This window comes from Lampris incognitus, chromosome 20 (assembly GCF_029633865.1).
Source record: "Lampris incognitus isolate fLamInc1 chromosome 20, fLamInc1.hap2, whole genome shotgun sequence".
NCBI classification, from domain to species: Eukaryota; Metazoa; Chordata; class Actinopteri; order Lampriformes; family Lampridae; genus Lampris; species Lampris incognitus.
This window is the reverse complement of record NC_079230.1, coordinates 31,125,442-31,138,357: the sequence shown is the minus strand read 5'-3', so window position 1 is coordinate 31,138,357 and position 12,916 is coordinate 31,125,442. Positions and strand designations below refer to the sequence as shown.

At 50.6% G+C, this 12,916-nt stretch overlaps 1 protein-coding gene across 1 annotated transcript in view; it reads right to left on the bottom strand.

Annotated features, from left to right (window-relative positions):
* Nucleotides 1-12,916, bottom strand: part of adam19a (ADAM metallopeptidase domain 19a) — a 216,032-nt gene that overhangs the window by 39,115 nt on the left and 164,001 nt on the right. Inside the window, exons 6-7 of the mRNA XM_056300048.1 lie at nt 7,107-7,290; nt 3,182-3,247 (exon numbers count right to left, since the gene is read on the bottom strand). Of these exons, the coding sequence (XP_056156023.1) occupies nt 3,182-3,247; nt 7,107-7,290 (250 nt within the window). The remainder of the gene's footprint in view (nt 1-3,181; nt 3,248-7,106; nt 7,291-12,916) is intronic.

Below are 12,916 nucleotides of genomic sequence, written 5' to 3'. Positions count from 1 at the left end.
TAGATGGATGGAATGATGGATGGATGGATGGATGGATGGATGGATGGATGGATGGATGACAGATGGATGGAATGATGGATGGAACGATGGATGGTTAATGTATGGATGGATGACAGATGGATGGAATGATGGATGGGTAAACAGTTAGAAGGGTCTGCCTCCAGACAGACAGATATGTGTGTCCATAGCAGCCTGGACTTAGATACGTTTATAAGTGGGCAGATGTTTCACATGTTTAAACGTGTAACTATAACAACAAACTGATGAGCACCACATGCCATTTAACACTCATTTAAGACACTCAAGTGGGAGGAGCTGCGGGTGAGACAGTGGCCTCAAAAGAAGGAGGACGCTGTAATGAATGGGATAGATAGAGACAGACAGACATACAGATAGACAGACAGACAGACAGACAGAGAGAGAGAGAGAGAGAGAGAGAGAGAGAGAGAGAGAGAGAGAGAGAGAGAGAGAGAGAGAGAGAGAGAGAGAGAGAGAGAGAGAGCATCTCATGCACTGTCTTTACATAAGACTGTTCTGGTGGACCTGCCAGTTAGAAGATCCCAGAAGGTTGAATCAGCTCATCTGGACACACGGTTCCGTCCCTCATCTGAAGTGTCTTTCACACCGGTCCCGGTGCATTAGTGGGAAAGCCGTTCACGCACCGCGAGGGACTTCCCCTCTTCCCGCCTGCAGCTACATTCAGGAGCATTTCCGTCTTGCGCCCTCTCACACATGCCATGGCAACACCGGAATAGATGGGGCAAGGGACAGTCCAGCAGGTGGCGGTAATGCAACACTTACGGATGCCAACCACCAAAGTCGACAGAGGAAGAGTGGAAGACGTGTCAGTGTTCTCAGCAACATGGCGACGGGCGGGCAGCGGGGTCTGTCCGGTTCCTCTAATGTATTTAATATTCAGTGTGAGACGAGAAATGTCCTGTCTGTCCTCTCAAGGCAGACCGACAGGATCTCCCTCATTCCTGAATCTGCTCAGTTTTCAGACATTCTTGAAAAAAGGAAGAGGAACTGGTATTCAGTTAGCCAATCACCCGCGAGGCAAGGATTTAAACTGTCATCAGCCGAGTCTCGTGACTGGTTCGCTCGCTCCACGTGAAGGGTGTTTCGTCAGACGGACGTAATCCTTTAGTGCAAGTCCCTGCACTCTTACTGCAGTCACCGCAACACAGCCTTGCCGGCATCGTTCCTGAAATGTTACATGGTCCCAAGGTGGGAAACTGGCGGCACAGATTTCCCTGAATGTCGAGCCCTGCTCCCATTCACACGTGACCCCGTGCAAGTGTTCCTGAAGATGCCGGGGGAAGACTGCATGTGGGAAAACTGTAGATGGCCTCTTTGACCCCCCATTCGAACCAGCGTTCCTCCCTATCAAGGATGTGCACTTCCTCATCCTTGAAAGAGTGGCCACTGGCCTGTAGATGGTGTAGTAGACTGTGGAGTCCTGTCCTGTAGATGGTGTAGACTGTGGAGTCCTGGCCTGTAGATGGTCTAGATGATGTAGACTGGAGTCCTGGCCTGTAGATGGTGTAGACTGTAGAGTCCTGGCCTGTAGATGGTGTAGACTGTGGAGTCCTGGTCTGTAGATGGTGTAGACTGTGGAGTCCTGGCCTGTAGATGGTGTAGACTGTGGAGTCCTGGCCTATAGATGGTGTAGATGATGTAGACTGGAGTCCTGGCCTGTAGATGGTGTAGACTGTAGAGTCCTGGCCTGTAGATGTTGTAGACTGTGGAGTCCTGGCCTGTAGATGGTGTAGACTGTGGAGTCCTGGCCTGTATATGTTGTAGACTGTGGAGTCCTGGTCTGTAGATGTTGTAGACTGTGGAGTCCTGGTCTGTAGATGGTGTAGACTGTGGAGTCCTGGCCTGTAGATGGTGTAGACTGTAGAGTCCTGGCCTGTACATGTTGTAGACTGTGGAGTCCTGGCCTGTAGATGGTGTAGACTGTGGAGTCCTGGCCTGTAGATGGTGTAGACTGTGGAGTCCGGGCCTATAGATGGTGTAGACTGTGGAGTCCTGGTCTGCCGTGTTAGCTCTCCTGTGTTGTGTCATCCTCTCAGCCAGCATCTGTTTTGTTTCCCTGAGGTACGAGTCACATTAATCCTCCTGGCACTTAACAGCTACACTGTATTGCTCTGTTTGTGCCGGGGACCTGATCCTTGGGGGGGACCTGATCCTTGGGATGGACCTGATCCTTGGGGGGGACCTGATCCTTGGGGGGGGACCTGATCCTTGGGGGGGACCTGATCCTTGGGGTGGACCTGATCTTTGGAGGGGACCTTATTCTTGGGGTGGACCAACTTCTGGCGTGGGTTTTGGGGTTTGAAAGCAACTGAGACGTGGTGTTGGGAAAATACGCGTCTCAACTGTTCTGACTCTCCAGCAGCTGTCGTCCTCGCCTCTCTTCGATCGGCTGGTGCAGCGTCTGGGCGTCTTCCTTGTGAACAGTACACATGGAACTAATGAACGCTCACAGCATCCGTAAGAAACCCATCAGTGGTTTAGGTCGTTATGTAACTTCCATCCACCCGTCCATCATCCACACCGCTTATCCTGCTCTCAGGGTCACGGGATGCTGGAGCCTGTCCCAGCAGTCATTGGGCGGCAGGTGGGGAGACACCCTGGACAGGCCGCCAGGCCATCACAGGGCCCACACACACACACACAGAGGACGACCCGGGACGACCCCCAAGGCTGGACTACCCCGGGGCTCGAACCCAGGACCTTCTTGCTGTGAGGCGACCACGCTCCCCGCTGCGCCACGGTACCACCAAATCGTTGTGCAACTGTATTGTTTATAAGGGCGGGGTACCTGCAGTCAGCTGAGACTGACGAATTCGCTTAGAGGATGATGAAACGTTCCTCCCGCTAAACGTTGTGTCCAGATGAACTGATTCAACCTCCTGGGATCTCCTTACCTGGACTGATGAGTGTGCACCAAGACACGGATTAAAAGACCACCTTAAAAACATGCTCGTTAACCAGACACGTGTCCACATGCTTCACGCTGGTGTCACTACTGCAGCACTCTGATGCTGTAATATGGCGGGCCCTCGTGCCGCTGTAATACGGCGGGCCCTCGTGCCGCTGTAATATGGCGGCCGTGTGCTCAGGAACCCTGCAAGGCTCCTGGGACTGGGGCAGGTAGGGGGTGGTGGTGTCTCACCAGTGTGTTGTCAGCCACGATGTAGAGCTCCATGTACTTGGTGGTCCCCCAGGCATTGCGCTTCATCTGAGGAGTGGGAGAAACAGGGATTAGGAACATGGGTCATGTCACAACGAGACCAGTCGGCTACTCCCAGACAGCATCCGGATGTGGGCCACTTCAGGCAGTGATGCGGCACTGATGGCCTTCTCTGGCCCGGACACAATGGATGCGAGCCTGAAGTGGCCCACATGTATAATATGCCAAATCAAATGTGGGCCTTTTCGGCAACATGTGGTCTGGATGTGACCCTGAAGTGGCCCCGTGTGGTAAATGCTGAATATGGCCCAAATACCACAAAACACATATGGGCCACCTTTGGCAAATATGTGGCACATTGCTATGGCTTGGTTCTGGCCCAGATCTGGCAAACAGGAGCGGACCGCCCAAGTGCCCTCACTCCACGCGGTATGTGGGCCGGATGAAAGTGCCGGGTGTGTTTGGGGGGTCCGGGCCACAGCGGTTTTGCTCTCTGGGTTTGAACCATGGAGACTGAGCGATCCTCCTCCAGAAAGGCATGCTAATAGCTAGACAATCAGGACCAGTGAGAGCTTCACAGCCACGCGTCCTGCTGGGCTTACGTAGCTAGCGTTCACGACACCACCCTGTCAGTAATGTTCTGCCCCACCCACCAACACACCACCCGAGAGAGGCTCTGCTGCCGCGCTAACTAGCTAACTACAACTCCTAGACTGGAGTGTAAAGAGCCTGCTTAACACCAACATTGTGGATCAGCAGGGACTCTGTGGTGTTATAATACAGGCCTGTAGTGCCACACACACACACACACACACACACACACACACACACACACACACACATACACACACAGACACACACACACACACACACACACACACACACACACACACACACACACACACACACACACACACACACACACACTGTGTGCAATTATGGAAATGCACGGTAATGCACGAGTGACTATACATCAGCATTACATGCTCATACAAACACAGAACTACACTTACTGACAAATACTTGCACACAACAGACACACACAACAGACACACACAACAGACACACACAACAGAGACACACAACAGAGACACACACCTTAATGTTTATTTCAGAGGTGAATAAGGGCCTGAGCCGGGAGACTGGGGCCTGCTGCGGACGGTGTTGTATGCATAACAACCCAGGATTAATGGGTGTAGGGGAGGCAACTGGGAGGGCCATGGGGGATGGAAAGATGGGAGGGAGATAAAGACGGAGGAGGCGAGGGGAGATGGAGGTGATGGAGAGCGGAGTTGGCTTCGCCGCAGGAGAAAGAGGAACGCAGTAAAAAAAGCCGGTAACTTTAAAGGGATTGAGAAAGTGCCGGAAGAAAAATTTAATTTGACACAGAAGGAAGATGAGTCTCTCTTTTTTTTAATATACATTTATTTCTGATTTTTCCATTTTTCTCCCAAATTAGCGGCCAATCGCTCCCTATTCTAGTTCAAACACCCACCCTCGTACCGCATGCGTCCGGCCGGCAGTCTCGAAGGAGTCGCCTTGTCCTCGCCACTTCCGTGACAAGGCGACTCCAGGACGAACCACTGCCCCCCCACCACACCACACGCACACGCACACGCACACGCACACGCACACGCACACACACGCACGCACGCACGCAGTCATGTGACGAACACAAGCCGACTCCGCCCCCTCCCGAAGAGGGCGTTGCCAATGATCGCTGCTTCATCAAGTCCGGCCATAGTCGGATCTGACGAGACCGGGGCGCGAACCCCCGGTCCCCGGTGGGCAACTGCATCGACACACAGCCGATGCTTAGACCGCTCATCTATGAAGATGAGTCTTAATGGTTCTCATGCATCGATCACGAAAAGGAAACACAAGGAGTTTAGGACGACGAAGAGACGGGCAGAGTTCTGCAGGTGCACGCTAGCTGAGAGTCAACTCCACTCTGTGCATAACTGTAGTCCACTGACTTCCGGTTTCTGCTGCAGCTTCCGGTTTCTACTGCAGCGCTCATACCAGTTTCCTGTTCGTTGGCGCGTGCTGTTGACAATGGCATATTTTTCGCAATGCCTGCAAGATTTACCACGGGTAAATGTCAACCACGTGCACACACCTGTCGACAAACTTTCACCTGCAAGTTGTACATATCAAGTTATTGCCCATCCACCATTATGAGGATGAGCAGATGGACGGACGGACGGATGGACGTAACTCGATATGTTCAACTTGAAACTTTTCAGCCGTTTGCTGGTAGGTGCAGGTGAAGGTTTGTCAACAATTCTGTGCGTGTCGTTGACATTTATCCATGGTAAATCTTGCAGGCATCACGGCAAATGTGCCATTGTCAATAGCACGTGCCAACAAACAGGAAACTGGTATGACCGCTGCAGTAGAAACCGGAAGCTGCAGTAGAAACCGAAGTCAGTGGACTACAGATCAGAGCCGATTGTCAAAGCTAAACTGAAAGTGGAGCGGGGAGAGTGTCATCCCGCTGGCCGTCTATAGGGACGCCGATGGTGGGCTGGTTAATCCTGTAAACTACTGATAAGACACGTTAGCCCCTAGCTAACGGGTCTGACCCTTTAGTCGAGCGGTTAGTGACGTCGCCTTGTGCTGCAGTACACCCCATATCGAATCCCGCACCGGGCAAGAAAACAACTGGTTACATTGGTGGCAGCGGTGGGATCCGGAAGTGTGCAGATCCTCAGAAGCCTCTTCGGAGCGCGGGAAGAACAAAGCGCGAGGGCGCGCTTCCGGGGAGGGTGACGACTGTAAACTACTGATAAGACACGTTAGTCCCTAGCTAACGGGTCTGACCCTTTAGCCGAGCGGTTAGTGACGTCGCCTTGTGGTGCAGTACACCTCGTATCGAATGCCGCACCGGGCAAGAAAATACTCGGTTAAATTAATGCAAGACAATAACCGGTTACATTACTGCAAGAAAATAACCGGTTACTGGTTATTTTCTTGCCCGGTGCGGGATTCGATATTGGGTGTACTGCACCACAAGGCGACATCACTAACCGCTCGGCTAAAGGGTCAGACCCGTTGGCTAGGGACTAACGTGTCTTATTAGTAGTTTACAATCCTTTGCTGCCGTTGGAGTTCATCGCTGGTTAGCATTTTGTTGTTAAGCTAATGCTAATGCTGAAACGTTTAGCTAGTCTCTCAGATGGTCTTGCTGTGCAGTTTAGCTCATGTGTAATTCACAGTTGAATGGAGTACACGTGTATGGTTATAGATCAATTTAATTTGATAAAAAATGTAAAATATAAGTGAGAAGCATTTGGTTCATACTCTTAAATGAGTAATTAAGAGGTGAAAGGTTTATTTTCTGTACACGTGGAATGGAATTAGCGGTAACGGCAGTGTTGCTTTTCTCTCTCTTTGCACTGTAAAAGTTTTCAACCTAACAACGTAATGATCCAACAACCTCCCTTCAAAACTGTGTTAAGAGTTCTGCAATAAAACACCAAAGAAGACTAGAGAAGATGCTGTTTGAGTTGTGCCACACGGTCCCTGGGGTTGGTTAAGGCCTTTTTCACATTTGGGCAGAAGCTGAAGCACATTTTCCCAGATTGACAGTTGCCTTGTCCAAAAAAAAACAAGGCCGGCTCAGATTTGCTGTGTCATCTAAATATATAAATATATGGTTCTAGCCTGAAACAGTACGGCGCTTGCTATCTGCAGGAGGAACAAAAGGGCACTGTCGCCCCCTCAGCACTCTCGCTTTATTTGAAGAGGTTTGGAGAACCAACAGAAGTGTGTGTTGTCGAGGTAAACATGACGCTTCCAAGAGCTCGTGTTTCACCTGCTGCGGCCTTTAAGCGTCACAGCCCCCCGTCATGCTGCTGGTTTGTGTGTGTGCAGGTGGAGATGCATCGTGTCCGGGAGAACTCACCCTATGATGTACCGAGGTGAGTAGGTTGGAGATGTGGCCGGGGTGTCCAGTCTCATGTTGGTAGCCACAGGTCCCACCTTTGATGGGTAGCTCCTCAGCGCTCCACAGTGAGTGGTGGAGAGGGTCTAGCCCTCTGATTGGCTCAAGATAGTAGGTGTCATTGGAGGTCAAGGATATCAGGCCCCTGGTGGAGATGGAGGGAGACAGCAGGCAGAGAGTGGTGATTCTAAGACTTGACGCCGCACGATGCAAGTTTGGCAAAGAAGTGGTGCTTGTTAGATGTTAAACAACAGGACATGCTCGGTGCTTCTGTGAGGCTGCACTATAAAAAAGACAAGCTTATCAAGGTATTTTATCCAGGTTGAAGTCTCATTCATTCATTCATCCATCATTCATCTTCAGCCGCTTCCCCGGGGTCGGGTCATGGTGGCAGCAAGCTAAGTAGGGCACTCCAGACGTCCCTCTCCCCAGCAACGCCCTCCAGCTCCTCCTGGGGGATCCCAAGGCATTCCCAGGCCAGTTTGGACATGTAGTCCCTCCAGGGAGTTCTGGGTCTACCCCGGGGTCTCCTCCCAGTTGGACATACCCGGAAAACCTCCAAAGGAAGGTGCTCAGGGGGCATCCTAATCAGATGCCAGAACCACCTCAACTGGCTCCTTTCGACGCGAAGGAGCAGCGGCTCTACTCCGAGCTCCCTCCTCCGGATGTCCGAGCTCCTCACTCTATCTCTAAGGCTGAGCCCAGACACCCTACGGAGGAAACTCATTTCAGCCACTTGTATCCACCAGCTCCCCCTTTCAGTCTAGTTTTAAGTCTCATGATGCTTATTTCAAGATATTACTCCTGACATTTTCTTAACCCACTGGCAAATAACATGACTGGTTCCAAGGAAGGTGCACGTGTTCCTGATTATAAGACGCATGCAGTGTTGACTAAAAAAAGAAAAGAAATGCAAACAGGAACGTTAATTCAATGTAATGTTTCATATTTAAAGTAAAGCTCTTGAAACAGGTCCTGGTTTCTTGAAACAAGCAATAATATCAGCCAGCGAGGTCAGAAAATATTACTGACAATACCAGGAGACTTAAAACACCTTTACAAGCTTGTCTTTTTTTTTTTTTACAGTGTGGCATACAATAAATAAGGCTTGACCCAGAAACATCTGCTTTTATTTGTCTACCGTCATGCATTAAGCTGTTCAGAGCTAATGAAGATGCATTAGCACGTGTCCCAACTTGTGCGCCAGACTTGTTCTTGCTGCTGACGGTATCAGGAGACACACAGACAGATGGTGTGCAGGAAGACTTGTTGCACCACATCACTTGAGGCTCTTGCAGCAAGACTACTTGGTGGATGGAATTGCCAGTGGGTGCAATTTGTTCTGCACAGACTCTTCTAACAAGTTAATAGATGGTGAGAGAGAAAATGAACCTCTCAGCATCGTCTTCATGACCGTATGTGTGCCGCAGCAGACTCGCATGATGTGCAGAACGCACCGAGGAGCCCCTGCTACAGCCAACCTGCCAAACCTGCATAGCGCAGCTTCAAGGAGATTTTTTTTGTGGATTCCCTCCCCCCTTTTTCTCCCCAATTGTACTTGGCCAATTACCCCACTCTTCCGAGCCGTCCCAGTCTCTGCTCCACCCCCTCTGCTGATCCGGGGAGGGCTGCAGACTACCACATGCCTCCTCCCATACATGTGGAGTCCCCAGCCGCTTCTTTTCACCTGACAGTGAGGAGTTTCACCAGGGGGATGCAGTGCGTGGGAGGATCACGCTTATTCCCCCCATCCCTCCCGGATAGGAGCCCCAACCGACCAGAGGAGGTGCTAGTGCAGCAACCAGGACACGTACCCATATCCAGCTTCTCACCCGCAGACAAGGCCAATTGTGCCTGTAGGGATGCCCGACCAAGCCGGAGATAACACAGGGATTCGAACCGGTGAGCACCATGTTGGTAGGCAATGGAATAGACCGCCGCGCCACCCGGACGCCCCTCCAGGCAAAAGTTACATGCATCACTTTAACCACAGACAAACGTATATTTGGAAAAAATGACAATCTGCCAGTGCAAGCCACAGAAATTAATTATGACTTATTAACAACAGCAAGCCAATCTAAATACAGTGAACGCCATTTTACTTGTCTGGGTAGCCATGAAGGAGCTGGTTGTAAAGTTTAATAGGTTGCTACAGAGCAACCTTCTCAAACAGAAGCCCAATAATTAACTAAAGGAACACTGCGACAAGGTGACTGCTGTCGTTTCAAATGCATCGCCATGAAAGGTACGTATGTCATCTATAAGCGAATAAAATACACCTCCATTACAGACAATGTGCATGCACGTGCATGCAGAACAACCTGGTATGCATGCACGCGCATGCACGCGCATGCAGAACAACCCGGTATGCATGCACGTGCCTGCAGAACAAGCTGGTATGCATGCATGTGCATGCAGAACAACCTGGTATGCATACCAGGTTGTTCTGCCATCTGGTAGAAAACGGTCCTTTTGAAAAAAGTGCAAATGTTTTAAAATGACCTCTTCAACCAGACTCTATCCACCTCCTCCTCACTTGATAAAATAGCAAATGAATTCAGGGGGCAGCGGGAATCTGCCGCAGCCGGGACGTGAACCCAGGTCACCCGCACCGTGGGCGACTGCGCTAACCAGGCGACTAACGAGTCCGACCCGCTAGCCAAGGGCTAGCGAGTCTAGTCATCCACGGTCGTTATGTATATAAACATATATACACTTATATATATATATATATATATATATATATATATATATATATATATATATAAGTGTATATATATATATATAAAGCTTGTGTCTCAGCATACCCCGAGCACAAGGCATTCACCAGAGACAGCTGCTATAGGCCCACAAGACTGCTGCAGTTAGAGGGAGAACGCACTGATGACGTCACTTCCTCAAATCTCACGCGTGTTTCTACAGACCGCTATCTTACTAGTGTTGTGTAACGCTATAAAGGGTTACGCCTGAAGCCAAATGTTGCAGCTACATTATAAGGCTTGATAAAAGGGCGGGGTGGAATTCATCCCGTTACTGCCAAGACGTCACACAGTCTGAAATAGCCAGGGAGAGCAGAGAGTGTGCTTCTTGTTATCTTGTGTTTCTTCTAGTCCGTGTGGTGGTCTGCAGTGTCCCACATCCACCACAGGGTGAGCACCGCCCTGGTAACACTGAGGTCAGTCCAGCTATGAAAGAGGACACACACTTTAGGACAGAAAGGACACCTACACTAAGCACACATACAGTTACCCTGGTGTTGGAGGGGGGGGGGGGCTGACCGAGCTGTCAGTGCCCATGTGTGTGTGTGTGTGTGTGTGTCAAAGCATTTGTGTGTGTGTGTGTGCATGTCTGAGTGTGTGCGTGTGTATGTGCCTGAGTGTGTGGGTCTGTGCGTGTGTGTGTGTGCGTGTCTGAGCGTGTGTCTTAGTGTGTGCCTGAGTGTGTGTGTGTGTGTGTGTGCGTTTGTGTGTGTGCGTGTCTGAGCGTGTGTGTGTGCGTTTCTGAGCGTGTGTCTTAGTGTGTGCCTGAGTGTGTGTGTGTGTGTGTGTGCGTTTGTGTGTGTGCGTGTCTGAGCGTGTGTGTGTGCGTTTCTGAGCGTGTGTCTGAGTGTGTGCCTGAGTGTGTGTGTGTGTGTGTGTGCCTGAGTGTGTGTGTGTGTGTGCGTGTCTGAGCGTGTGCCTGAGTGTGTGTGTGTGTGTGTGTGTGTGTGAGTGAGTGAGTGTGTGTGTGTGTGCCTGAGTGTGTGTGTGTGTGTGTGAGTGAGTGTGTGTGTGTGTGTGTGTGTGTGTGTGTGTGTGTGTGTGTGTGTGTGCCTGAGTGTGTGTGTGTGTGTGCGTGTCTGAGCGTGTGCCTGAGTGTGTGTGTGTGTGTGTGTGTGTGTGTGTGTGTGTGTGTGTGTGTGTGAGTGAGTGAGTGTGTGTGTGTGTGTGTGTGTGTGTGTGTGTGTGTGCCTGAGTGTGTGTGTGTCTGAGTGTGAGTGAGTGTGTGTGTGTGTGTGTGTGCGTGTGTGTGTGTGTGTGTCTGTGTGAGAGAGAGAGCGTATGAGTGATCCACAGCGACACAAAGTGAGAACACAGGAATGATGCCGTTCTATGTGGTGTCCTGTGTGTGGTGTCCTGTGTGTGGTGTCATGTCCTGTGTGTGGTGTCCTGTGTGTGGTGTCCTGTGTGTCCTGTGTGTGGTGTCCTGTGTGTGGTGTCCTGTGTGTGGTGTCCTGTGTGTCCTGTGTGTGATGTCATGTCCTGTGTGTGGTGTCCTCTGTGTCCTGTGTGTGGTGTCCTGTGTGTGGTGTCCTGTGTGTCCTGTGTGTGATGTCATGTCCTGTGTGTGGTGTCCTCTGTGTCCTGTGTGTGGTGTCCTGTCCTGTGTATGGTGTCCTGTGTGTCCTGTGTGTCGTGTCCTGTGTGTCCTGTGTGTGGTGTCATGTCCTGTGTATGGTGTCCTGTGTGTCCTGTGTGTGGTGTCCTGTCCTGTGTATGGTGTCCTGTGTGTCCTGTGTGTGGTGTCCTGTGTGTCCTGTGTGTGGTGTCCTGTGTGTCCTGTGTGTGGTGTCCTGTCCTGTGTATGGTGTCCTGTGTGTCCTGTGTGTGGTGTCCTGTGTGTCCTGTGTGTGGTGTCCTGTGTGTCCTGTGTGTGGTGTCATGTCCTGTGTGTGGTGTCCTCTGTGTCCTGTGTGTGGTGTCCTGTGTGTGGTGTCCTGTGTGTCCTGTGTGTGGTGTCCTGTGTGTGGTGTGTCTAGTGTCCTGTGTGTCCTGTGTCTAGTGTCCTGTGTGTGGTGTCCTGTGTGTGGTGTCCTGTGTGTGCTGTGTCTAGTGTCCTGTGTGTCCTGTGTCTAGTGTCCTGTGTGTCCTGTGTGTAGTGTCCTGTGTGTCCTGTGTGTGGTGTCCTGTGTGTGCTGTGTATGGTGTCCTGTGTGTGGTGTCCTGTGTGTGGTGTCCTGTGTGTCCTGTGTGTGGTGTCCTGTGTGTGGTGTCCTGTGTGTGGTGTCCTGTGTGTCCTGTGTGTGGTGTCCTGTGTGTGCTGTGTCTAGTGTCCTCTGTGTCCTGTGTCTAGTGTCCTCTGTGTCCTGTGTGTGGTGTCCTCTGTGTCCTGTGTGTGGTGTCCTATGTGTCCTGTGTGTGGTGTCCTATGTGTCCTGTGTGTGGTGTCCTATGTGTGCATGTTAACTTCTGGAGTGATTCTGAATTGCAGGTTCATCTAGAACAGAGTGAGTATCATCTTTCTTGCTTAACAAGTTGCTATTAGTCTTATTCCAGCTGTCTGGGTATTAGTCCTTTCCTCTATGCATCTGCTGCTGGTTCCTAGTGGGATCTTATTCTAGCTGTAGCTGTTTTTCACCTAGCGTGTCCTTAAATATGTCTTGTTGCCTAGCTGTTTTGACTTAATTATCCTTTTAGCTTATAAATATATTCCTTGGTAACTTGCTGTTTGCAGTTTTGATAGTATTGTGTGAGGTTTGATAGAGTTTACATAACTGACCAGTTTCAGGGCAACAGGCCTATTTTCAGTCTACCTCTTTGGCCAGTTGGGTGTTAAGTGGCCAGGGTGTGGCCTGCACTTCTGGCAGATAATTAGCAATCAGTGTTCTTTAAATCACTGCTGCTACTTGGAGGCGACAAGCCGAGGGCAAACAGGTCTAGATTAAACGAAGGCTAGAGTGAACAAAAGTAAGCGTGACTTTTTCAAGCCAAGACTTCGTCAAGCAAGGACTGCTCTTTTTAGATCTAGTCAGGCATCTTTACCTTGTGTACCTAGTATAGACTATGTGTTTC